The sequence below is a fragment of the Colletotrichum jinshuiense genome, chromosome 3, assembly GCF_051148585.1.
Source record: "Colletotrichum jinshuiense chromosome 3, complete sequence".
In the NCBI taxonomy this organism is placed as follows: domain Eukaryota; kingdom Fungi; phylum Ascomycota; class Sordariomycetes; order Glomerellales; family Glomerellaceae; genus Colletotrichum; species Colletotrichum jinshuiense.
Window position 1 is genome coordinate 3,536,281 of NC_139310.1, and position 26,180 is coordinate 3,562,460.

Consider the following 26,180-nt stretch of genomic DNA (forward strand, 5'->3'; position numbering starts at 1 on the left):
CAATTCCAATCCAAGTTCCTCAGTTTCACTCAACTACCTAGCATTGCACCGAGCACCTGCGCAAACATGTGCTGGACACAAAAGACCATCTACACTATCTGCGCCCACTCCGACGTAGAAGTCATCGAATGCCCCAAATTCGTCTGTAATCCAGACAAAACTTACCGGTATGGCTGCATCGCACCTCTCTGCCAGCACTCGCAGACCCTGGCCACCGTTCTCGGCTTTTGCCGTGCGTGCGTTGACGTCTATACCGGCGTTGACTCCTCCGACGTGAATTCACTCGCCATTATCAAAAACTACTGGGCCTACAAGGCGGCCCATCAATGGCATTACCCCGTCGACCCATCCCGGGTGCCCGGGTCGGCGCTCTTGAAGTGGCCCCAAGTCTCTGTAAAGGGATGGTTCTCCCGCATTAGGACCTGGGGGGAAGTGTGCGAGGACATGGTTGTGACCGCCTCAATAGATTCGCTGCTACACGCCATCGGGGAGCCACTCACTTCCCCCTTGTGTGTTTTATGCCAGGCGCACCATCGTAAAGACACCCTTCAAATGGCGATGGGGATGCGAGCAGCCACCATCAGCTGGGCGCGTCATCTCAAACATCCAAATGATGTCCTCAGGGTGTACACGATTGCCGAAGGATTGAGTTACATCTGCGCCTTGGAAGTGAAGGCGGCTCCCGGCTCCGAAGGACAGCTACAATGTTCTGATTTGAACAAGACTCTACCACCATCGCCCCGCTCGGTAGCCAGCACTTCCTCCAGCGAGTTCCCTAGGCGTCCAAACGCAAAAGCACACTGGGACATTATCGTCGAGACTGACCAAATACTCCCTTCGCCAGAGGTTACAACAAGACATAAGACCTCCCCTACGGAGACGAGATCGAGTGAATACGACTCCCCCATTAACCGTAACTTCCCCATCATTGTTGATTGGCCCACCTTCTCAGGCTGTTACTCTAACCCCGAGGATGCGCACTGGCCGAAGAACGACTGTAGCGACTCTGACGGAAGCTGGATTACTATCGAAGGGAGCGACAGCCCCGAGAGCAGCGAGCTTGGGTTCCGCGGTTCCTCCCTTCACTTTGAAGAATCTACATACGAAAGACTGGTAGGCGGGCGCGATGAGTTTCTGGAACAGCAGCGACTCGCTCGACGTTCGTATTACAAAGAGAGTCTCCACTCAGAAGGGGAGTATTCTGATGACCAGGATTCCGGCAAGCAGCATTCTAACGAAGGCCAACAAGCTAACTTGGAAGAGATGATTGATGCGCACGTACAGCTCTATCTCGACGACGAAGATAAACCACGCACTGAAAGAGTCCGCCGTTTGACCTATGTCTCGCCACCTAGATCAGAAGATGGCGACTGCACTTCGTCGTCTCCAGAAGGTCCCCGCAGTCAGAGGTCGCTTCCGCTGCCAGAAATCCCACCCGTGTCCCCTTTCCATTTTACCGACTTTGATGGCTCGACTGACCAGATAGGAGGCAGGCAGTTCCATCCTGACGCGAGTATTTCGCCCCGTGATCCGCAGAGGTCTCACTCCGATAATTCTGTTGAGGGCCCAGAGTTGAAGCACGACATCGACGGCAACACATTCGGCCCCGCATCCCCCGAATCTTCGGGCGTCACCCCACTTATAGTGCCTGTGCTCCGGAACAGCGCGCCGCCGCGCCCGGCGCGTGGTCCGAGATGGTGTACCACCCACGGCTTGAGCAGGCAAATTGGCTGCCACGGGTGTCAGGTTGGAGCGTTGGAGGAAGTCAGTCTGCAACCTGGGACGCGCATGAATCACCGTGAGGTTGAGCAGCTCTGAGGTAAAGGATGGGTGTGCTGTAAGCTGGTAAATAGCCTTTTGTAATTGTGAGTGTTTGCAGGTCGCAGATGGATAGAGACTATGGCATTGTAAGATTACTAGACTAAAGAATGATGTGTTAGACAACGAGAACGTAAAGACGAAAGATCCCATTGTGGCAGTTGAAACTAACCATCTCCGAAGCGGCAGGACGGTTGCCACCACTGCATACTTGAATGTTTTCTTGCCAATTATTTGGCACATACGACCATACCCACTGGAGAACTCGGGATCCCGTCCGCTCTCCCATAGATAAGCCAGTGAGGGCCGGATTAGTAGTTGGGTCGGTGACGACCAGCGAATACCTGGTGTTGTATGTTTTTGTCTTTTTGGTTCTCACTCACTGAGAGATCTAACGAAGTCTTGACAACTTTGTGATTGCTACCTCACCGGTATTCGGAGTATTGTTCTTTCACTGTCATCTCAAGTGAAATCAGGGGAGACTGGCTCAATAATGCAGCTATATAGAAAAACGTAAACACGTCCAAGTCATGGCACAACTGTCCTCCAGTCCCTGAGATAGACTCGTTCAAGTTATATAATATCCTCAGTGGCCATGTACCTTTGGTTCATTTCCCTGGCGATGTGCGTTCTTGTAATCTTCCGTCTCCGATAATGGTGTGCCTGTCTCCGTAAGGTCCCATTCCAGCATCTTGTCAAAATCGCGACATGTGTGCTTCGACGTCCACGTTGGAAGTGCTCGATCATGTTCCTCGCTCCATTGGTAGTTTAGAGGCGTTAGATCGCTGTGGCATTTGAGTGCCTGCCGCAAATGGTCGATGCAGTGGTCTACAAAATCGAATGGATCATGTCAGATACAGTTCGCCGGCAGCTACAGATGGCTTATAGAGGCATGAAATACTTACTCATGTGTACGTAGAAGAACTCGTTTGGTTTGCCTGGAAAGTAGTATTCTCTGTACAATACCTTCCGTAGCTGATTTAAGCAGTGAAGTGAATGAACAACATCTAGGCTATCGAATAGGCATATAAGCTTTCAACTTTCCTCAATGGTACAGAGAAAAAGAACGACGTCCTAAAGCCAGTGGAGCGATCTCACCTGGTGCGATAAATGCCGTCAGATTCCATGGTATCGAGCTTTACGCCCCCTTTTGTCTTCGCATCTTTGCTCGCTAGGGTAATCTCAATAGCTAAACCGCTGTTAGCATATGGCTTTCGCACGTAACCGATACAAAGGGAGATGTTCGCGCGAACCAGATTCCAATCGATCCCACTTAGCATCCAATTCAGGCGACGGCTCGCCTACGTAAACAATTGGTGCTCCAGTATGGTCTAGCACCAGCTTTCCTTCATTGTTACGAACAACACCTCCGGTATACACAGTTTGTCGGAGTGCAATGTGTGGTGTTGCGACGCCTGAATGGGCGGTATCCGGTCAGCTTTAGTTCTACGAGATGGACTACGCAATGACCTTGCGGAATCCGGATAACCACACTGCAATGAACGCACCGAGATCTGTGGAGAAACCAGACTCATACGAGTATATGCCAACACCGTAATGTTGTATGAAGACAGCTGCAATAAGAATTGCACTCAGTGACATCCAAAACAGTCGCTCGGAAACGCCGAGTAGTAAATATTTCCATGTTGCTGAGAGTTGATATAGTTCAGGCGAAGCATCGTCTGAGTCATACTCTTCCTTTCTCAAGGCGTCGTACGCGTTATGAGTGTCCCTCGCCGAACCAGGTAAGAACAAAGTGAGCTTTTGGTGAAGCCAGACTCTTTTACAAACTAGATAATTACGCGCAGCATCAGTGATGTAACCGAATTTGCGAGTATTCATTGTGTCTGAAATTGAGTGATATGAACTGAGTTAGGTGATGTTCCTATACGGGGGTTAGGAGGTGCTATTTGGTTATCTGATTGTTGAAATTGTAAACGAGTTGGCCACAGCGTTGAGTCTGAACAGATATTGCGGCCAGTCCGGGTGAACTGTCTCGGAATTCGCCCGGATGCTACAAGTAGTGGCCAGATATGCTATCATGTTAATGATACAATTCCATTGATCAAGGCAAGCTGATCAAGCCAGACAAAGCAAAGTAAGAGCGTGTGACTTGACTAGGACTTCGGAATTCCTCAGTTTCACGGACAGAACAAGTCTCAGTTTACGCCAATAAATAAGCTTCCGGTTGTTTACCGACGAAGTCTGTTTCACACCGCCCCTCACCCCTCCTTCCCAACCGCCGGCTCCCATCACACGAATCAGTTGCCGACAGACCCGGCTATTTTCGGGAACAGAATGAAAAAAGGTTACCCCTGCTTGATTGTATAGTCAGGAACTAACAAATCACGACTGTGATCATCTGGATAAGGACTTACCTCAATGAAGAAATTTCTTAAGGCCTAGGATATCAATGAGTTAAATTCGTCACTGCAACTCTTGGTCAAACAAAAATATGAGTAAAACACCGTAAAATGATTCAAGTGCATAGTATAAATCTGATAATTCATTTAATTTGCATTTAATTGTTTCTTTTGTTAAGGCTACATAATCTGACCAAAAGCCTTTTGTTTCCCTCTCAAGGCCGGTTTGATCAATAGTTGGCGCCCACGAAACTCCGCCATCTCCTTATTTTTGTTATAATGGAGCAATGCCGGCAAGACAGCGAATTCGGTCCTGCTGTAATTGGCTGTCGCGGAGACTTTGACTTTACGCTCACGTTCGAGTTGTCGATCTTGTCAATTCTTCCCGCATGTCTCTTTGTGTTTATCGCCTCATGGCGTTCTGTTCAGCTCTACCAACGCCGGCCTCGAAACGAAGGAAGTTGCTCAGGGGCCGTCGCACTTTACACCAAGCAGGTAAACAGTGATCTGCTCATTTGTTTCAAGCGGCTTTGATCCAGTCAACTAACACCCAAGGAAAGGTCAATGTCATCCTATTAGTATGCACCAAGCTTGCCTTTTCCGTCGTCACAGCTGAGACCCAGGCAACGTCGATGAGGGCTTTGGCCATTGCATCTGCCGTATTCGACCTCTTGACCGCCGTTTGGATGGCTCCGTTGTCTTGGCTTGAGCACCGTCGATCACAACGGCCGTCACTGTGGCTGTGCTCTTTTCTTACTCTCGCAACATTGTTCGATGCAGTCCAATGTCGCACTTTGTGGCTGGTCGCACTCTATCATGATACTAGTATGAGAGCTGCGGCTGTGTTATTCACCGTTTCTCTTTTTCTTAAGATGTCTCTCTTGACTCTCGAATCCCGAACGAAATCGCAACCATTGGGAAATATCGCAAACTCCAAGCCATGCAGTCCTGAGGAATCAGCAGGTATCTTCAGTTTGGGACTTTTCTGGTGGCTAAACAGTCTGCTTCGTCTCGGTTCCCGTCGAATGCTGCTACTTGGAGACCTTTACCCTTTGCACTCCGCTCTGACGTGCGCCTTTCGTGAGGAGAAAACCAAGAGGACTGATCCGGTGTATCAGCAAACTGCAGCAACATCACAAAAGCCAGGTAAACGTGCAGCCTTGGTATTGGTCGCTCGAGGCTTGGGATTCCAAGCTTTCTTTCCCGTCTTACCACGTTTGGCACTCAGCGGTTTCACCTTGGCTCAGTCTCTACTTGTTCGAAGAATCCTCGACTACCTCTCGGATGAGCGCCAACGATCCAACACCAACACGAAATACGGTTTGATAGGGGCCACACTCATGGTTTACCTGGGAATTGCCTTGTCAACCTCCTTCTTTGGATATCTCCACGAACGCGCCTTAACGCAGCTTCGAGGTTACTTGATCCAAAATGTCTATCTTCACGCGACCAGGATGTCCCCGAAACCCGAAAATGATCGTAAAAAGATACTCACATTGGTAACAGCGGATGTGGAGGGTATTTATAATGGACTTCGTAATGCCCATGAGCTCTGGGTCGTCCCGATTCAAACAGCATTTGCGGTCTGGCTGGCTTACCGCGAGGTCGGTCCAGCATCTGTATGGGCCATCGGAATTATCGTCATTAGCTGCGCAGCAGTGACCGCATTGTCTCCAAGGGTGGTGGCTGGGCAAAGAGGATGGATGGCGTCCATGCAGTCTCGGATCAGCAAAACGAGTGATCTATTATCCTCCATCAAGGGCCTCAGGATAGCTGGCTTCGCACCTGCTGCCGTGCCTCTGATACAGGACGCCCGAGCCGATGAACTGCGCCGCGGGGGCTACTTCAGAATGATGGTAGCGCTGTCGGCGACAGTATCTCTCTGCCCTGCTACACTAGCGCCTGTAGTCGTTTTCGCTACGGGGCCACGTCTTCTGAACGCGACGAGGGCCTTCACGACGCTCAGTTATCTAACTATCATGACACAGCCTCTGGGAGTGTTCATCCAAGTTGTTCCCATTGTCTTGGGCAGTTTGGTGAACTTGCAACGGATAGAAGAGTTCCTTTTGACCTCGTGTCACACCGACTATCGTCTACTAGGGCCTCTTCCGGACGAGCAGAATCACAAGGAAGGGGACGACGAGAAAGGAGGACGCACTGCCAACGCTGTTCAAATACACAATGCATCTTTTGGCTGGTCAGTCGCAGCACAGCACGTTCTGCGAGACGTCAACATTGAAATTCCTATGTCCTGCTTTGCTATTGTCACAGGACCAGTAGGTTCTGGAAAAACCACACTTTTGCAAGCGATCATGGGCGAGGTTGCAGCCACAAAGGGTACGGTTGCAGTCAACACTTATCGTTCTGCGTACTGTGCTCAAGTCCCGTATCTGCCTCGAGAAACGATTCGCGCCAACATTCTCTCCGGCTCACCGTTCAACCGGGAGCGATACGAACAGATATTAGCCGCCACTTCTCTGGTCACAGATCTTGAACAGCTCCATCTGGGCGACGCGACAAAACTTGAAGACCGAGGAGAAACACTCAGCGGTGGCCAAAAACAACGAGTGGCACTTGCGCGTGCCCTCTATCAGAATGTCGACCTCTTTATTGCAGACGACGTGTTGAGTGGTCTAGACAAGGAGACAGAGTCTCTTGTTTTTCACCGCGTCTTTGGCTCAGGGGGTCTACTGAGATGTCGTGGAACTACAGTAATATTATGCACTAGTTCTACCATGTTTGTCAACATGGCGGACATGCACATAAATGTTGAGGCCGATGGCTCGCTCAAGGCCAAAGTCAACATAATACCTCCGACAACGACAACAGCCGGCTTTTCAATCGAAAAAATACATAACGAAACTCCCATGATTTTAGATAAAGATTCAGTTGAAGTTAGCTCAATCGAAGATTTAGAGCTTCATCCCAGCGAAGAGAAATCAGCCGCAGAGGTATCTCAAGGCACACCATCTGGCTCTATCGCTGAAGAGGCAACCCAAAAACGAGCACAAGTGACCTCTGACAGAGGAACTTGGTTTCACTACTTTTCGAGAATTGGAAACCATTATCTCCTTTTGTTTGTCTTCGCTGCCTCTGCTTTTGGCATCAGCACGACGTATCCCACGGTCTGGTTGGAGAAGTGGACGCGCGACAACTCATCAACGTCGCCACAACACTTTTTCGCCTGGTATATGGGTATTTACGCATTTTTAGCTGGCAGTTGTCTTATATTCAGTTTCATGGTAGGCGTCGTGGTGCTAGTTGCGTTCGTCCGCAATTCAGGGGCTGCTCTTCATAAGCAGACGCTCGAGACAGTTGTGTCAGCGTCGATGCAGTATCTGAGTCAGACACCTAATGGCACTATACTCACTCTTTTCTCCCAAGACTTGAGTATCATTGATGGCATGTTGGCGGGCTCTTTGATCAACCTCACAAGCGCTGTGGTCATCACAGTGGGTCAGGCTGTGCTACTTGTGGTTTCGTCGACTTGGCTTGCCATCGCCTACCCTGGGCTTGCTGCCGTCTTCTATTTGGTCCGAAAGATGTATGTGCCTACCGCTTTGCGGTTGAGAGTTCTCGACCTTGAAGCAAAAGGACCTATAGTGTGAGCAATTCCCTCTGTAACTGGCCTTCACAGAATGATTCGAAGATTGCTAACTTAACTCCCAGAACACACGTTCTGAGTACATTGGGCGGTCTGACTACAATACGTGCTTTTGGCTGGGCAGAAAACGAAATCAAACGTAACCATGTACTACTTGATAAGTCACAGCAGCCGAGCTACCTCCTGGGTGTAACTCAGCAATGGCTCCTTCTCGTTATCAACCTGGTCATGGTAATTCTGGCTGTTGTCCTTGTTTGCCTTGCTACCATTTTGCATCTCGGTTCAGGCGTTACCGGCGTTGGGCTTGTCACACTCATCTCCTTTGGACGAAACTTGGCGGATGGCATTCGTGCTTACACCATGCTTGAGATTGCTCTGGGTGCCATCGGCCGAGTGAAGGAGTTTGGCGAAAACACACCGCGTGAGTCTGAGCCAAACCATCCAGTTATTTTAGAAAAATATTGGCCGATAAAAGGAGCAATTGAGATTGCTGGTGTATCTGCAAGATACGGCACGACATCGACCTCCTCTTTCGCACTGGAAGAGATATCTATGTCGATTTCTCCTGGAGATAAGGTCGCTATCTGTGGACGGACAGGAAGGTATGTTGAAAGCCGCAGATTTGAGGAGTTCCTACCATTTATTCGAACTCAACTTCTCAATCCCAATCCCAGTGTAAGACAAATTTTGAGGTTGAGGCTGACTATTTGAAAGTGGAAAGAGTTCCATTGTCATGCTGTTACTCGGCCTTCTTAAGCCTACTTCAGAATGCACAAACAACATATCCATCGACAATGTTTGCATTGACGACGTCAATGGCAATGATCTCAGAGATCACATTATCGCCATGCATCAAGATCCCGTCTTCCTTGTAGGTGGTACGTCCATCCGTCAAAACCTGGATCATTCTGGAAAGGCTTCAGATGAAGCCTGCCAAGATGCGTTGCAGACTGTGGGCCTTCTATCAGCTATGTCGAATCTCGACGCGGAATTCGGGTCAAGTACCCTAAGTGAAGGACAGAAACAACTGTTTTGTCTAGCCAGGTGCGTTCTTCGACAGCGGATGAAGGCTATCTCAGGCGGGTCCAGGAGCGACAAGGGAGGTGTTGTTCTCCTTGACGAAGTCTCTGCGCACTTGGATGAAGAGACGGCGGACAAGATAGATACGGTGATCAAAGAAGAGTTTGCCGGATGCACCGTTCTTGCAGTCACACACCGCCTGCAGAATATACGATACTTTTCGAGGGCATTTGTAATGGAAAATGGGCGGGTAGTTGAGCAGGGAAACGTGGAGGATTTGCTGGCAAGAAGGAATTCTCGTCTTGCAGAACTCTACGAGAAGGAGTCCCAGTAATACAGGTAGCAAATTCAAACTTTTCTTCATCTCGCTTTATCAATATGTAATTTTATCATGCCGCAGAGGCTTCGTTGTTGATTCTACGTTGTGCCAATATGCAAAGACTGAAAAAATTCTGCAATCAAGCATAGGTCAACCCTGTTGGACGAAAGTCTCAATGTAACAAAGGTTTATTACAAAACTAAGGCAACCAGGGGAAGTTTTTATCTACTTCAAGCCCAAAAATATGATGAGCAATAACAATACATGAATAAAATCCTTTGCATTGAGTAGTGAGACATCCAATTTCATCGTTGCTACCAAAGCTTTTATGGAAACATAGTAAATCATCCCCGGGTTACCTTACGTCTCACGAATTGAGACAACTTGCTAACAATGAATCACTTAGAAATGTAGATCTACATGATTCAAAATGAGTGACAAGAATTAAAAACTTTGTCTGATTTCAATAGGCCTATGATGTTTAATTCGTCTACTTCACAACTAACGAAACTGTTTTCTTATATTTTCATATAAAATAACCTGATTGTCCAAAACTATTCATAAAAGCAGCCATGCTTGTTTGGATATCAAATCGCATCTCAAGGATTAGACCGGCATGCGAAGCCCTTCTCAGCACAGGGGTAGTGAGGCTTGACCTGTGTAGAATGAAAAGTTAGTGGTGTCGCGTAAATGGTAATAGCACTGCAATGTGAGTATCAGGCCATACATACGTTTCCATATTCGGAAGGCACCAATGAAGTTCTGGTGTTGAACTTTATTTCATTGAAGCCAGGCGGGGGATTCTTTTCAATCACATCTAATAGGCTCATAACACAGTGCTCCGTGTGTTCGTAGCCCTCGGGAGGATCCATGCCTAGGGTGATCCAGAGGTGCGTCTGCATGATGGAGTAGCCGCAGTGCCATAAATGCTCCTTCATCAAAATGTAGATGGATTTGGGAGCCTTTTCCAGGTCCACTATGGGACGAGTTCCCTCCTTGTCAAAGTAGCGCGGCCACCCCATGTCGGTGAACTTTCTCATAAGCTCGACTGATTCGTTCCTGGAGTAACGATCGCGCGGATACCACTGCATAGTGAAAGTGTCGAATGCGCAACCGCGAGCTAGAGCTTCCTCCGGATCTGCCTCATCTGGGGCACAAACGTAGCCATCAAAGTCGTAGCCTGAACCTCGGGTCTGTTTATTCAGGCGTAGGGTGGTATAAGCCAGAGATACCGCGAGGAGGAGGAAAAGAGAGGTCGAGATAATAAACGCCCATAATGGCACTTGACGGCTGCGTTTCCTAGAGATATTGCGACCGAGCGAGGGGCTAACCTCATCTTCAGAATCCTCTTCAGTCGACAAACGCGCTTTTTCATCGTGATACTTGTCGTCAAAAGCCATTTCGAGAAGATGCCGTAAAAAAATGTGACACTGGAAATAATTTAAGCAGAAACGTAGTAAATACAGCCAAGTCTGGTCAGTAATATACCAAGTGGTTCACCAATCCTTGTCTGACGTGTCTGAAGATAACCTAACATTGGAGGAGTAAATAGCGCTTTCTTTCCCCGCATATCCCATTGTCCTTCGGTTAAACTAACTTGATCACCCAGCACTCGATGGAGATTATACTTTAATTCATAAAACGAACCTGTGCAAATTTGCTGTGGTGCCAGTTGACGTAACCGTAACCGATGTCTCGATTAAGCCGGATACGTCACTCGGTAAAATGCTCTCTTAGCCCGGCCATCATTAGACTTCCGATATATGGATAAAATTTGATTTAGACTTCCGAAGTCTGTTGGACTTTACCAGCTGCTGGGTTACTGCCATCAATACGGACCTCATCCTTGACTCAGATCCCCGGTATGACAAGGGTGTATCCGTTTTGTTTGTCACAGGGATCATCTGGCCCATAGCTTGGATGGCACGCTGACCTCGCGTCATATCCCGACATGTCCGGTATGTTTGGTTCTCAGCTTCTGAGCTTGTTTATGAGACAAATCACAATTCGAATTTACGCTTTTAAGTAATACTGCTATGGAGTAGGCAATGTAAACTGGACTTTTGCTCGGTATTGGTCATGTGGATAACGAAACAACGTTTGATTTCACACGTATTTTCTGTTGGGATTACGTAGACCAGCCGCTCCAGCAGGAGATTGCTTGGTCCAAAAGCGCCGTTTCTCACTTGGTCTTAAGGGCTTGGGTGAACGAACAGTAATTATATGACAATTGTTCTAGTTGGAGTAGCATAGAATAGAATCATGGCGAATTGTTTTGCTCGCGTGGTGATGGAATTTGATCAAATCCTTTTGTGGTGATGATCTTGGCTCTGGCCATAGCCAGACATGTCCGTCGCCCGTTCTTGTTCACTTAGTGCCATGATTTGGTCAAAGTCCCTACACACATGATATGATCCAAATCCACTCGTCGACGGAAGGTCAGTTATGCTTGACTGCCCCTCTAAGGCGGTATCCTGAAACACATAGTTTAGTATTCCGAGTAGAAACTGATGCCAGTAGATAGAGGGATAAGTGCTACATACGGCAGAGCATTCAAGTGATTTCTTTAGATACACCAAGCAGTGTTCTATGTGTTCAATTTGATCGTGACTGACGACTGTCGCATGATCCTCCTGAGCAGCAGAAATAAGATTGTTGAATTCCATTCCTAAAGCATGGAGACAATGCAACTGATGGAAGACGGCAACGTTATAAACAACCTGGCCTTTAGAGATGATCGGGCGTGGCAAGGTGTTTCCCTCCTTGTCCCAGTCAGGTACTTTCACAAAACCGCCTCCACCTGTCACTATAATCAGCCATTCTGTCAAGGTGATATTCATTTCAAGAGGACATACGAGGCATAACTCTTTCCCACTCAGGATCGGACATATTTAGCGCGTGGAAACCGGGTTTCTCATTAAACCGGACGATCTTGGTGCCAACTAAACTTCATTAGATAACGGTATGTTTTAGCGACTCAACACTGTTCCTGGTGACATACCTGAAGGGAAAAGCCCGTTTACTTCTCCGAGCAACTCAGCAGAACTGAACCGCGACAATATTTTCCACGCCAAAACGCATTGAAAGACAGTGATTGCAGAGAGGCCTATTCCTATGAGCCACAAGAGAGATGAACGTCGACTTCTTTGGACCATTTGATTTCGAGAGTGCCGGAGCCGCTTGCGGCCTAGCTGTCTCGCCTTATCACTTTGGTAACATTGATCGAAGCTGGGGCTGTCCATGGTTTCTTAGTGTCGTTTGAGAAGAATCTATCACGCAAAGTGAGTAGAAGAGCTTGATAGTACGGAGTTTATTGGCGAAAGCTGGTTTGGCTTGGATGTTCTGCGAGAGACTGAGTGACTGAAAAGCTCAAATGCAACGTGTCAGCTTAGGCTGCTAGCATCACAGGGAGTTTCGTGAGCATAGCCGACCAGTACAATTCTCGGCAAAGACTCTTCTTGGAGGAAGAGGAAGAAGATTTGCCGGCGACATTTCGGGAACTAGAAACGAGGTCCGGTACTACGTGGGTCTGGGGTCCGGGCTCGACAACTAGAGACAGTCTATGCGTGTCAGAACGCCATCCGAGTCGATGAAAGTCACACTGGCAAATGAGCAATGAATCTTCGGACCGGACGTCGATTAATTATTGTTTCCAGCTTAGGTACTGTAGCTCAACGTCAGTTTCCCTCGGTTAACGGGTACACTTGTAGAGGAAAGTCTGGATCCTTCATACGCCTTCATCCGTGAGTATTTGTATTCCTGACGAGCCACTTCTCAGGTTTACTTTATCCAGAATCTCAGCACTCAGGATATACGCCTTTGCAATAGAAAAACCAATCATTTTTACTCCCCGAGGAAAACCGAATTTCTTGTCTTTGAAAAAATTACACAAACTCTATCAAAATGGTTTCCACCAAGAAGATCCTTGCCCTCGCCTCAGTGGCCGCCTTTGTCGCCGCACTTCCCACGTCTGCCGATGGGAGGTAAGAAATCTAAAAAAAGAAAGGACCATGAAATTGAAGATTTACTAAACACATTTACCAGTGCCTTATCTGATGCTGGTCAAAACCTGGCCAAGCGCAAGTATCTTGTTCAATACCCTGAGGAGGAAGCCGAGTCTAAGGAGGCCCTCACCAAGCGAAAGTATTTGGTGCAGTACCCTGAGGAAGAAGCAAAATCTGAAGAAGGCCTTACCAAGCGCAAATATCTCGTCCAATACCCCGAGGAGGAAGCTGAGTCCAAAGAGGGCCTTACCAAGCGCAAATATCTCGTCCAATACCCCGAGGAGGAAGCTGAGTCCAAAGAGGGCCTTACCAAGCGAAAGTACTTAGTTCAGTACCCTGAGGAGGAGGCAGCAACCAAAGAGGGACTCACCAAGCGAAAGTATTTGGTCCAGTACCCCGAAGAGGAGGCGGAGACTAAGGAAGGACTCACCAAGCGAAAGTATTTGGTCCAGTACCCCGAAGAGGAGGCAGAGACTAAGGAAGGACTCACCAAGCGAAAGTATTTGGTGCAGTATCCTGAGGAGGAAGCCGAGTCAAAGGCTTGAGTGACGGCAAACATGCGAGATCTCATTTCAACAAAGCTCTCCCAAGATTTGACTGAACTGTGTTAAAGCTTGGAATTTCGAATCTTAAATATTTTCTGCAGTTAGTCAAGAAGTTCATTGCCTGCAATCAGCCTTAGTCTCAAATATTTGTGTTGAGTGAATGATGAATGACTTGTTAATCTCAGTTCACCCAAAACGTTGGCATGGTAGATGTTTAATGTCACACGCTTTCACCCGCGTCCTGGACGCGGTTCGCGCAAAACCCGACTCCGTACATCGACTTCGTATGATTGCGCTCAGAGCACACTATTGTCATTGTACCAGTAGAACACAGTGGCCAGCGGGACGTTTTTGAATGCAGAAAACTTGTATGCTGACCCAGCGTCTTGCCAATCACCAATTTTCCCTGATTCGTGGCCAATCTGCACTTCTGGGATGTTCTAATCAAATGTAGCTAAGTCTATGCCAGATTACTTATTGCTTTGTTCATTCTCGATTCTGATGCTTCAGAATGGTTACAGACTTCTTATATACGGTGTCGTTGGAAACAAGCTGAGAACCAATCCCTCTTAATGAGCCTTACGTTTATGTTCCGGATAAATTTTGGCATCGGTACTTTTTTTTTCGTCAGCCTGCCTCTGCGTTTTTATTAGCACACGACACATCCAGAACAGCAACGTGAGTTTCACACAAGCCTAGGTTCTATTAAGTCCAGTGTGTTTCTGGAGCTGCACCCCTTCGGTCAACTCGGGCCAGAGCAGGGATCCAACCGCCGCAATCTCGGATACGCAACCTACCCAGTCCGGGGTACCCGACCAGGCGCATCCCAGCACACCCGTGGTTATGTAGGAGCTCAGCATACCAGTGTCTAAAGCACCACCGTCTTTAAGTATTGTCAGCAAACATTTATCATTTCCTAATTCGTGCGGTCCCGCGATTTATAACGAGCCACTTTATTCTCGCAAAGGACGCAAATCTTCCGGCTTTGCTAGCGATCAACTTACAACTTTGAATTTCGATTAAAGCCGCAGCTATGGCTTGCCTACGCATCCTCTTGGCAGCTGCATCCCTAATCATTATGATTTCTGTCTCATTCGTCGATCTGATCGAAAAAAGTCCCATCACTTCTCCTGTCCAACAGACTTCAGATAGTAACATGTCACCACTTGCACCAAAACTTGATGTGGGCTCAGCGGCACTGTCAACAGCCGGAATCAACAAAGCATTACCTAAGAAGAAAATCCGATACAGCAAAAATTGGTCCGGTGCCGTCAACTCGGCCCCTCCTTCAGGCTACTTCGCAGCAGCTGGGATGAAGTTCACCGTCCCGAGGACACTCGGCCCTGACATTGCCAAGGCAGAGACAGATTACTTCGCAGTCAGCGCCTGGGTTGGAATTGACGGCTTGACACACGGGACTGCTCTATTACAGACCGGGGTGACTGTGGAAATTAACAAGACCATTTCCAATGAAGTTGCATACGTCCCGTGGTACGAATGGTGGCCCAATATTGCCATGAAGCTGGACATTGCTATCGGGGGAGGGGATGAGGTTGAGGTCGAGGTAGTCATGTTCAACGAGACGTCGGGAAAGATCCTGCTCTGGAACAAGTCAAGAGGCGAGTGGGTGGCGCGAACTTTGCAAGCGCCTCGTCCTGATGCCGTTCTTGCAGGCTCCAGTGTCGAGTGGATTGTAGAGGACTTCGCTCTGAGTGAGGGTGGCAACGTTCCTTTTGGCGATTTTGATGTCATCGAACTGAGGGACTGCAAGGCACACACGAGCACAGAGAAAATAGTTGGTCCCGATCCAAACCAATCATTCTACATTAGACAGAATAACATCACGCGCACAAGTGTGGCAGTGCATGATCATTCAGTCTCCATAAAGTATCTAAGAGAGCTTTAATATTTACAAACACTGCTGATGCACAAAGCCGTATGATACATGCTTCCGATGTTAGTGACGATATTTCTGTGCCGGGAGGGTTAATGACTGAGCTTGATCAAGATTATGAATTTACCCGCGTCCTTTAGTCCTGTTGCTGTCTCGTTAGATACAATCGGTTGTTGCCAGAGGAATGCGTCTTGTGGCCTACTTCTGACGTCTTCTGCGGTCCTGTGGAGATCATTACTAAGAGATTGCCGCAAGGTTGACAAGTTTAAGTTTCCAGCGTCGGATACACGACGCAGTAGGATCGGACCGGATGCCGAAAGAGTTTCATGCACACTATTTGCAAGGGTATAACATTCCTAATATTTTTTGCCTGTCCGTCTATGACCCGGTCTGAATCTACCGAGCAAACCGACTAGTTCCGTTTAAGTACGTGCACTTCCTAGATATTTCCACCAACAAGTTGTTTGGCAGTCTTCGTGCCCCAAAGCTCCCCAAAATCCAATCAACGCCACCAGCATCATGACATCCTCCGCACACGAGGCCCTGCTTCCTCATCCTGAGAAATTTGATGACGGCCCCTACGAGTCCCTCAGCGATCATGATTCTGAGGAGACGATCGTCATGCAATCGCATTATTCCAGTCGAAGCCGCCAAAGACTTTGCTCTCGATGGATCAGAGTAGTCCTACTCACTTTTATAGTGACGGCGTTCATTATATCGTGGGCGGCGACTATATCTTTGGCATGGAAGGCTGCTGCAGAACGAGCAGAGTCATCTTGCGCTGCCAACACTCGGCTACACAAAAGCAATGACGGCATCAGTACCACTGGCAGCGACACACATAAACATACGTACTCGCCGACTGGCAGCAACAATCACGGTCATGAGCCATCCAAGCAAGGAAATGCACACCACCACAGCGACGGCACACAGTTACTTCATGTGCCCGGTTACAGACTCGTCTACAACTCCACTTATTGTAATGGCGTTAAAGACCCAGAGGGTGCGCGTCGTCGGGACTGCGTCTTTGACCCGGTTCACGGTGGCTGGGTTCCACGTCTCTGCCACGACGAAGACCTATACAAGCAATTCACAACTCAGAATGATTGGGATTGGTACCTGGATGAGAACAGGACGATCCCAATTGCCCAGGACGCTGTCTGGAACGGCGAAGGCGGAGGCCGTACTTGGACAAAAGACGATTTCCACTTCCGCCATTGCGAGTTCATCATCAAGACGCTCTTCAAGAACGGTATTGGAAAGGCAAAACCATTAGGATTCAAGGTTTTGGATGTAGGACATCTTGAGCATTGCTTGGATAGACTGATCAACTCCAACACGCCCGAAATTCGGAACGCATACACAGAGGAAGTCGTTTGGACGAAGTCTGCGGAATGCTACGAAAGAGTCGATCTTTAGAGGTGTTATAATAGGCATGATCCTTTAGACACTGGACTTAAGGTTATTAGATGCATTGAGGTACTGATATGAACTCCAAATTCAGATGCTAAATATGGCTGCGAGTATAAATTATATTGCAAACAATTGTGAAAGTACCCTGCTATGGAAAGCCTTCTGAATCTATAGCCATCTTATGTAGTTTGTACGCCTGGTAGAATTGTTTTCAAGTTCTGCATTGAGAAGCTGCTGCACTTTTATTACAATGCAGTGCTGTCCGATCTCATTCCCGGTATATTAAACCTTGAAGCGTTTAGTTTATAAATACTTCCGATGTGGCTTCAAACACCAAGCTTGATCATAATTAACAGCATTAGCTTTACAGCTAGATTTGAACTCGCCACAGACCCAATTCAGACAATAACAAATATACGTTAATCTGACATATAAACAATAACATTCATCACTCAAGATATCCAAGCGCTCGGAGTAACAGGTTCAACTGCACCTAAGGAGGAATCCTACTTAAGGATTCGAACCATGTCGGCTTAAGTGTTGTTCCCGCACCAATGGATCCTATGCCAGAAATATTTCAGCAAGTTTAATAGAATGGTTTTGATAAGCGTGATATGACATCAAGGAGAGCATCGGAAAGCAACTAAACCTACTCTGTGAGGTGTTCCAGACAATGACGCCCAGTCCACAAGTGCTGCGCTGTCTCTACACATGTGCCATAGGGCATTGCCATCTACAATGTTGATTCCAGTTTCAAGGGTGGCGACTGGGTGTAGAGTAGTATCAGCGTGGCAAAGGACGCCCTAGTTAATGTTAAAATACACCACCTTTGGCTGAGATACTCCTTGCCAACGGCAAAATAACGAACCTGTAATAAATAGTCAAAGCAAGAGCCAACTTTATCATAGTTCGAGCCAGATCTCTTGTCTTTAATGAAGGTATTCGCCTCTTCGGTTGACTGCGTCATTCTGGAGAACTGTGTTCGCACATCACGAAGGCAGCTCAGTTGGTGGAACATGGCGAGCTGAGCCCAGAAGTGGAGCCCATTGGTTAGATTGGTTGCAAGAACTGTGCCGCCTGTTTCCGGTAGAATGGAATCCCAGAGGTGGTCAGCCGCTTCGTCAAAGGCAGCGTAGGAGGCATTTCCTAAAATGAACTTGGGAGACTGGAGGGTTAGCGGCCGATAGGTGTCTGTCGAAAGCGGCGGCGAGGGTCCAAGCACAGTAAGAAAGACGATCAACGTGATTGAAAAGAAAATAACTATGGCGCTCGAATTGTACCAGTTGAACGGCGACATGGCGAAGCAGCTGCGTGGTTGATTGCAGCTGTTTACAGCTTGCTAGTAGCAAGCGACGAAATGATATCTACACACCAGAACAAATGGTGGTAGTAATTCAAGGATGTACCCCTGTCAGATTCATCACCATCTAGTGGGATTTCCTCTGTGTTTCTAGTTGCGATCCGAACGAAGTTTGTTACCGAGTAGTCGGACGAGTGAACCGACGCCATGACTCTGTAACCGGCTACGAAAGGGAGTTGGTGAAACTGACTCGCAGGCCCGCAGCTCGGCCTAAGAACAGACCCGCCCGTAAGCGTTCTGGCCTGATTCTGAGAACAAAATCACTATTACACAGTAGGGCGCGCAGTCGATCAGTGTCTGAAGTATCTGGGGCAAAAACAATTTCATCTGCGCCAAAAAAAACAACTCATCAACGGTGCCATGGCGTTCGGAAGTGCTTCCCCCAACCGGTCCAAGGCTCAGGGCCCATGGCTTCTTGTACTCCTATTCTCAGCATTTGTTCTTTCATTACTAGCTTTTCATTATAGATGGGATCGTCCTATCACAACATCACCGATCAAATTGCCTAAAATCTCGTATCGCTTCGTTCAACATCCGGATCTCTTGCACTTTGATCAAGCAACGCAGTCGAGATGGAACAGCATCATCAACGAAGACTGGTGGAACATGAAGTGGAAAGATGAATCTTCGGGGCAAGTCGTGACCCGCGGGGTCGACATGCTGCACAAATTGCACTGTTTGATTGCGTTGCGGGAAGAGTTCACCATGCTTGTCAATGACCCGAGTCGCCATTTGAAATTCCAGGCCGAGGACGTTGGTTCAACTGACATGCGTTTGCATCTCGGCCACTGCTTCGACTTTTTACGACAAGTGAGAACATCCTTAAAAAGGGTTTCCTGTCTTTAACCGCAGGAACTGACACATCTACTCATCAGGACATTCTGTGCGCCGCCGACGACACTCTTGAGCCTCTTGACTCCGAGTACACCACAACGAATGGAATTGGCTTAAGCCACCAGTGTAGTGATTGGAGTATAATTATGAGACACGCCGGAACTCCAGATCTACTTAACAAAGTTTAGCGGGGCTTTATTTAACATGCCAGGCTTCGATTTTGTCCGAAATGGGAAGCACTTTAAAACATTCGTGATAATATCAAACACTGCCATTGACCTTGAGGCATTTTGCCAATGGGGCAAAAATGTTCCAATTGGCAAGCTAACCTACCATAGGTTTCTTGGTTTAACTAAAGGCTCATATCAAACTTCCACATCAGGCATAAAATAGAACAGCAAATAAGCAATCCAAGGCACAGACAGCGCATTTGAAAAGTAAGCGACACAGCCAAGAAAATGCAAAGACTACGAGTCGTACTTTGGAGGCTGCTTTATATTTAATTGTTTTATCTAAATATTATGCCCTTACTCCACAATACGGTCAATTCACAACAGTGAGCACCTAGCAAGGAATGGGTTTAGGGATAGAATTCGTTATAAATATAACTACCTAACAGTTCAGCTACAATATAGAACGAATCATTCTGTTTTGCTCGCAACGTGTATCTATCATAATTGAGTTCATACTATAGTTGGAATTTCACATGGCTTAAGACTTGACACTCTCAAGATCTAGTACTCCTAGAGGGTGTCTTATAAGAGGAAGAGGCGACAACATGTTTTACCTACCTATGTGCTTTGTTTCTATACACGATCACAGCGGTGGAATTTGCCGTTTATCACTCTCTTAAAAGTGCAGAGTGCACTTCTTTCAAGCATAGCAGAAGCTAATCATACGCAATTGTTACAGGTCAACAGGGGTACAGCAAAAGTCTGACAATAGGGGCTTCGGTAACTTTCTGGGCAGCCAAACCTGTAAGAACTAGGTACTTTAAACTGGCATACCCTAGAGACATGATTCCGGTTCAGTTAGGGTGGCAAGGTCGGAAGCTTATTTGTAGTTCCACGTCGGATATCTACTTGAACCTTATTTACGTTGTCACCCATTTAAGACATCCATTTAACAGAGGGGGGAGGGGGGCTACTTGCCCACCAACATAACCGGCCAAACCTAATGAACCGAACTCTCTACCCAATGCCGAAAATTTGCGACGGGCAGTGGAACTACTGTGTGAAAGCTAAGAAAATTCGGTGGTGGAAGACTCATTTACACACTCTCTAGTTATCTGCCAACCAGTTGCACCAGCTGCAACTCGGTGACAATTGTGTGACCCCGTCATAGCTTTTCATGTCTAGTTCCTTTCAAACCAATCTTTTACTTTTTTTTTTTCATAAGTACTTTGGCGTATTACAAAACGTTACGAAAAGTCCCTGGGGCATATTGCGAGCCTCTCGTTCTAGGTTTATCAAAGTGAGTGATTCCAATACTAGCTATGAGATTAAATACAAATTTAACAAACGAATACACTAGAATTGGCTTTCTTGTTCATTTTTTTTTCTGGCCGTGCCGAGGAGAAAACTATTTCCAGTCACTAAGATCACTTTGACTAGCCAATATGTCTCGGCACTCATCCGACTCTGAAAAGGCTCCTTTCCTTGACGAGGACCCTTCGACATCGACCAAACAAGCCCTTGAACAGTTTCATCTTCCAGTAAAACGACGGAGCGTCTGGCGGTCATGTTCGATGTGGCTTATTCACCTTTTTTTGTTATTGGGCAACGTTATGTTCTTTGCAGCCAATGTTGTCAATTCTTCGTCTGTAACACACTACCCTAGCCATGAACAGGGAGTATTGGCCACGCCCAATTACGCAGGTACGTCGGCTAGAAGCTTGTGCAACACTAATTTTTCCTTTTGAACAGAGGGATTGCAAGGTTTCACGCCATGTTTTAACAAGCGAAAATACATTTGCTAAGAGAAGATCTATCAGAGCCCGCAGATGCACCAATCGAGATCAACACCTTGCGATGGGGTCTCCCTATTGGAAAGCGATCCAATTTTACCAGCTTTGATCCAGATATAGCAGACGCTGCATGGGAAACTCGCGGTATCAGCCATCATCGTAAGTTGCACTTTCCCCTCTTAATGAAAATGATTGCGTTCATTGTCAGTGTGAAATAATCAATATCTAACTCACCACCAGAGGGTTGGCTTAAGATGCAGACAGAAGAGCTGGCTGCCATAGGAGAGACCTCAGTTGAATTCAAAGATGGCTCAGGACATCTAGTGGGGATGGATGTTTTTCACCAGCTGCACTGCCTGAATTATTTGCGCAAAAAGCTTGATGGGTACAAAGAGGGGTACCCTGAGATACCCGAAGATGAACAAATTCCACCTCGTTATCACATTGGTAAATCACCCTCTCATAACTTTGGAAATCATGCTACTTTTCTTGACTGTTCCCCGAGTTCTCGTTTTCGGTTGATTATTCTGGACTATTTGTTGACTCTCTCTTCCAGCGCATTGTATCGACTCTATTCGAATGTCACTCGAGTGCCATTCAGATCTCTCCCTCATTACTCAAAAGTGGGTTGATGGCTGGCTTGAGCCATGGCCGGTCTGGCAGAACCAGCATGTCTGTCGCAATTTTTCCCGCATTCGGGAGTGGGCACATAAACGGCAACCCAATGTTGCAGGTCAAATCGTTCACCCGGGAATGGGTGTTGTAACTTCTGGCCACTTGAATATTTCGGCTCTTCCGATATATCGAGAGGAGCATGATGATATTTGAATCTTGAGCACTTGAAATTGGAATCTTGGTCATGAAATTTCCTAAGAAGTGAAACATTTTACATCCTTTCAGTTCATCACTTGACTATGAATGGTTAGCATTAAATCACAAGTATCTGTCATTGTATTGCGACGTTGGCATTTAGGTAGAAAAGGCTGGAGTTCTGCAAAAAGAAATGCGTTTCTACATTTGAAGACAGGATTTTAAGCCTGGGCATAGATTCAATTAGTATTCTGTTGTTTCTGGTCACCAGACATGATGTTTTTCTGGACTTTTGAGTCGTTGTGCTTGAATCAATTGTGCGGGAGGAAAAGTGACCACACTGTCGTTGTTATCAAGTCATAATGATGCAATTTTCAAATTTATTTGTATCCTATAAAGCCATATATCTACGTCTTTCAAGCAGTAAATCTATCGACCGCCTTCTCCTTATCCCCGTCCGGTGATTTCCCAACTCGTGCCGCCAGAAGCAACGAAGGCACGATGAGAAGAAATATCCAAGACACATCTGCCTTCTGATGAAAAGTTTTCATCACCCAGAAGAAGGTAGCAGTTGCCCCTGATGACAAAATCTGTGGTATGCAAATGGCAATGTTATGTATTGCCAAGATAGCTGTTGCACAGTCAAGAAGTGGTTCATCTTGAGCAGAATCGTCTTCATGAGATTCCTGCCTAGTGTGGCTTTGTGCGATCGAAACATCGATTCCTATGAGAGCATAGGGAACCCAATTCGCCACTGAGAAGATTGCACCCATGAGGCCCAGAATTAGAGCCCCAATGTTCCCGACATCGCCAATGAGCCATATTGCAAGCATGGCCGCCGCACTGATACATAGGGTCAATGCCCAGATGCGGAACAGTTGCGCTTGTGCTATGCGAACTTCATCCTCATCATTATCAGATGGACCTCTTGGGCCCATTTCCGTATTCTCTATCTTGTAGCCAGATGATAGTTGTGTTTGTCCGCTGCATAGGTCCTGCAGAATTAGCGTCATCAGAAACGCGGCTACATGAAACACAAGGGCTACTCCGGCGCTTGCTACTTGAGCCTCCTCTGTCTCGTTGTAGCGCCATCCATGGCCAGTCGCATTTAGAAGGTCTGGCGGCACAATTATTAATTATGGTTAAGTATCTGCAATTTTTTTCGTTTTTCAACTTACAGGCTTGAGACACGAAACTGGTATTCTAATTAGCACACTGTTCTAGAGAACTTGACAACGCGTAAAATGACGAATGGTCTATTCTAAGCTAAGACAACTTTTGTTGTCAAAAACTTACCTGCTTGTGTAATACAACATGGCAAACCATGCAAACCAGGCAAACATTTGTTTTTGGCACACTCGTCGAGTCACCGGAGGCAGACGGAATGCCATTTTGGCGAGGTGTTTGAACCTAGTGAAAACCGATATCGAAGCCATTCTAATTGGATTTTGAGGTTGTAGCTCTCGTATTTCGGTTTGTCGTCTAACCTGGATGCCGTGAAGAATCATCGTAGCTCCTAAGACGCCGCATGAGCTTGTCGCTAGTAGCTTAAAAGAAGGCGATGCGAAGTAGGCGATACTTGTCCCGAAGACAGATCCAAGCGCAGAGAACCTGCTAATCCAGAGACTTGCCACAGGTTGTTGATTAGGCGGACAGTAGTCCATTAACAAGGCCCGTAAGTTGATGTGAAGGGGTTGCATCGAAGTGTTCAGCACATAGGCTGCGACGCCAGCTGTCAATTTAACCAATGGATCTGTGAAATCTGAACCTTCTTCGTCTTTAGAAAGCAAAGACCGAATTTGGTGTGCCAGAAACTCTCCAATGCTATCTGCCCAGGCTAAACAGGGCAGTGACAATAAGACACCCAGAGCGCCGCAGAGGATGTATGGGTACCGTTTGCCATCGCTGATGGCACCTATGACAGGTGGGACAATAAGTCCCGCCAGAGGACCTGCTAATAGAACTGCCGATAGCTCGCTATTGCTGAAACCGATGGTGGATAGGAATGGCTATTGACCACATCAGCTTAAGCCGTTTTTCAATCTTTTCTGAAATCATGGAGCATAAAAGTCATGGTCGTCTTGAGAGAGGGATACTGACCGCACCGAATGCCTGCTGGATTACCCATACAATCTGAGCGCTGATTAACTAGTCAGCACCATATCTTTAACCCAAGCGTAGTCACCAATATGTAACTCACCCAAAATAGGGGCAGGCCAAGAATAGTATGGATTTTGTTTTCAGCTTATCTTGTAAGTAAGCAGGCGTTTTCCCATGTTCTCTAGTTGATTCTTGGCCCCAATCATCAGTTGTAAGGCTAGCTGCCGATGACGAGGAATGATCCATAATGACTGTAACAGACGTAGGTGGGATTGTCACACAAAGAATTGAGGAAAATAGAAACTGGGATCAATGATGATCAGGTTAGCCAGAAGATGAAAGAAATATTTAACCCCACCGCAGTGAAGGATAACCCAGTGTATCAATATCAATGGGGGAACCATGCAAGAAATTGACCGAAAATTCGGAAGCATTTGTCTGTGAATCATGAACATGGTGAAATCTCTTGGGTTGGGGATGTTACTACCAATGATCCTAGTCAGGTCACGTGTCCATACATACCGTTGAGGCCTAACACAGCATGAGCTGTGAGTATGAGCTTCTCCGCCGCTTTTCTCGGACCGTTCGGGTTTCTTCCGCATGCTGAGGATTAATTACCATTCCGCCCATGTTCAATAATGGAAGAGGATAGACAAGAAATAGCGATTTCGGATATGCAGATTAAGAGCCGGCACGGTATTTTCGGATGCGGTAGGAGCTTAATTCGAGATATCCGAATGCCGAGGATGCTTACCTGGATTCCCCTTGGTCAAACTCAGCCGGCAGTGCACGGCCCGCCTTACATGTGCATTGAACAAGCTCATTCTGACCGAGTAAAGATCTGCCTGTGTACACTATTGTTAAATGGAATATCTAGGTGATAGCTGTTGATTGTTATTATTGATCTGGTCAGGCCAATAGGTGAAATATTCACAACCCTGTTCAGCGAAGATACACAGAAGCAAAAGAGAACCACACCCTGTTGGTTACGTACTAACCAGCCCCATTCCATTAATAAACTAATGTCACAAAAACGACGCCGTTAATTGCGGGCAGCAATTAACGCCTTATATCTCTCGTGACACCTAACAATTGCTATGGGGCACGATCTAACACTGTAACATATTGATTTATGATCTTTGGGTCTATATTCATACTTTCTAGCATGTCCAGCGATGTCTAAAGTAAGAACCGAACCTATCGTGACAGAGACCAACTCGGTAATAAACTATACCCAAAACAAATTAAAGTCAATCAAACATCTAAAATCATCAAACATCTAATGGTCCAGTAGACTACGCAGGCAAACCTCGGCACGTTCTCTCGAAAGTGTATCTCTACTTATACAGAGAGAGCCAACCCTCTAAAGGAAAAGTCTCAACAGAAAGGACAACTGCACGGTTTGTAATATGACTGAGGCTCAATCTTTTAATTACAACTTTCGCTAATAACAAACCCTAAGGCTCCGTTCGTCACTGGGAAATTTGAGGCGTGGTCCGTGACATATTTGCCTGCAACGCCATATATCCGACGTACATACACAAGGAATGCCTGTGGTATTACACCTTACGTGCGGCTTGAATGCTGGAGATCTTGAACGCCGAGTTGTGTCCATCGAAATCAAACAAAATTGTAGTCCTAATCAACTTTTATCCTCTGATAGTATCTGGCTTTAATCCCGGTCTCGATAAAATCCTGCTGGGACACTTGGGGCTCTTTCAACGTATTACACGAGCAACATTCTTTCAAAAGATTTGAATAGAATTGCAAGCTCGTATGAGACTTCAATCAATACCTTAACTCAGAATTTACGTCCGCGTGCGTATTCTATGAAGGAGTTTATCAGCAAGTCCTGTAATATACACTTTGTACACCCGAGACCTGCTCAGGGTCAACCGACATCATCATCATTTTTTCGCAATGCTTTGAATGTTTCAACCCTCTCATGACAGTATCAACAGCGTTGTTTGCCAGATAAGCCATATGCATCTTTCTCCAGATAAAAAGACAGTGATACCGATGCAAGCGCAACGTCGACCACAGCTCCCCTTCCCACTCGCCTGATTGCAGATGCGCGAGATCTTTCTGGGGATGTTTGCCATGTTTATCGTGGTAATACGGCCATTTGCC

General features: G+C 46.8%; 5 protein-coding genes across 5 annotated transcripts; 4 read left to right on the forward strand and 1 right to left on the reverse strand.

The window, feature by feature from the left end:
* Positions 1-66: 66 nt before the first annotated feature.
* On the forward strand, positions 67-1,818 carry EsH8_III_000976 (uncharacterized protein; the record flags this gene model as incomplete). The annotated part of the gene is made up of 1 exon (XM_083262701.1): positions 67-1,818. One exon carries the CDS (start codon positions 67-69, stop codon positions 1,816-1,818), a length of 1,752 nt encoding a protein of 583 aa, XP_083123188.1.
* A 4,675-nt stretch (positions 1,819-6,493) lies between these two features.
* Positions 6,494-9,139, forward strand: EsH8_III_000977 (uncharacterized protein; the record flags this gene model as incomplete). Its single annotated transcript, XM_083262702.1, has 3 exons — positions 6,494-7,785; positions 7,851-8,387; positions 8,500-9,139. The coding sequence occupies 3 exons, from the start codon at positions 6,494-6,496 to the stop codon at positions 9,137-9,139; spliced, it is 2,469 nt and encodes an 822-aa protein (XP_083123189.1).
* A 584-nt stretch (positions 9,140-9,723) lies between these two features.
* EsH8_III_000978 (uncharacterized protein) lies at positions 9,724-10,524 on the reverse strand (the record flags this gene model as incomplete). The annotated part of the gene is made up of 2 exons (XM_083262703.1): positions 9,724-9,780; positions 9,856-10,524. The coding sequence occupies 2 exons, from the start codon at positions 10,522-10,524 to the stop codon at positions 9,724-9,726; spliced, it is 726 nt and encodes a 241-aa protein (XP_083123190.1).
* A 2,503-nt stretch (positions 10,525-13,027) lies between these two features.
* Positions 13,028-13,673, forward strand: EsH8_III_000979 (uncharacterized protein; the record flags this gene model as incomplete). Its single annotated transcript, XM_083262704.1, has 2 exons — positions 13,028-13,107; positions 13,169-13,673. The coding sequence occupies 2 exons, from the start codon at positions 13,028-13,030 to the stop codon at positions 13,671-13,673; spliced, it is 585 nt and encodes a 194-aa protein (XP_083123191.1).
* Positions 13,674-14,829: 1,156 nt separating this feature from the next.
* Positions 14,830-16,986, forward strand: EsH8_III_000980 (A4/G1 family peptidase; the record flags this gene model as incomplete). The annotated part of the gene is made up of 3 exons (XM_083262705.1): positions 14,830-15,051; positions 15,106-15,468; positions 16,501-16,986. 3 exons carry the CDS (start codon positions 14,830-14,832, stop codon positions 16,984-16,986), a joined length of 1,071 nt encoding a protein of 356 aa, XP_083123192.1.
* Between the last annotated feature and the right edge of the window lie 9,194 nt (positions 16,987-26,180).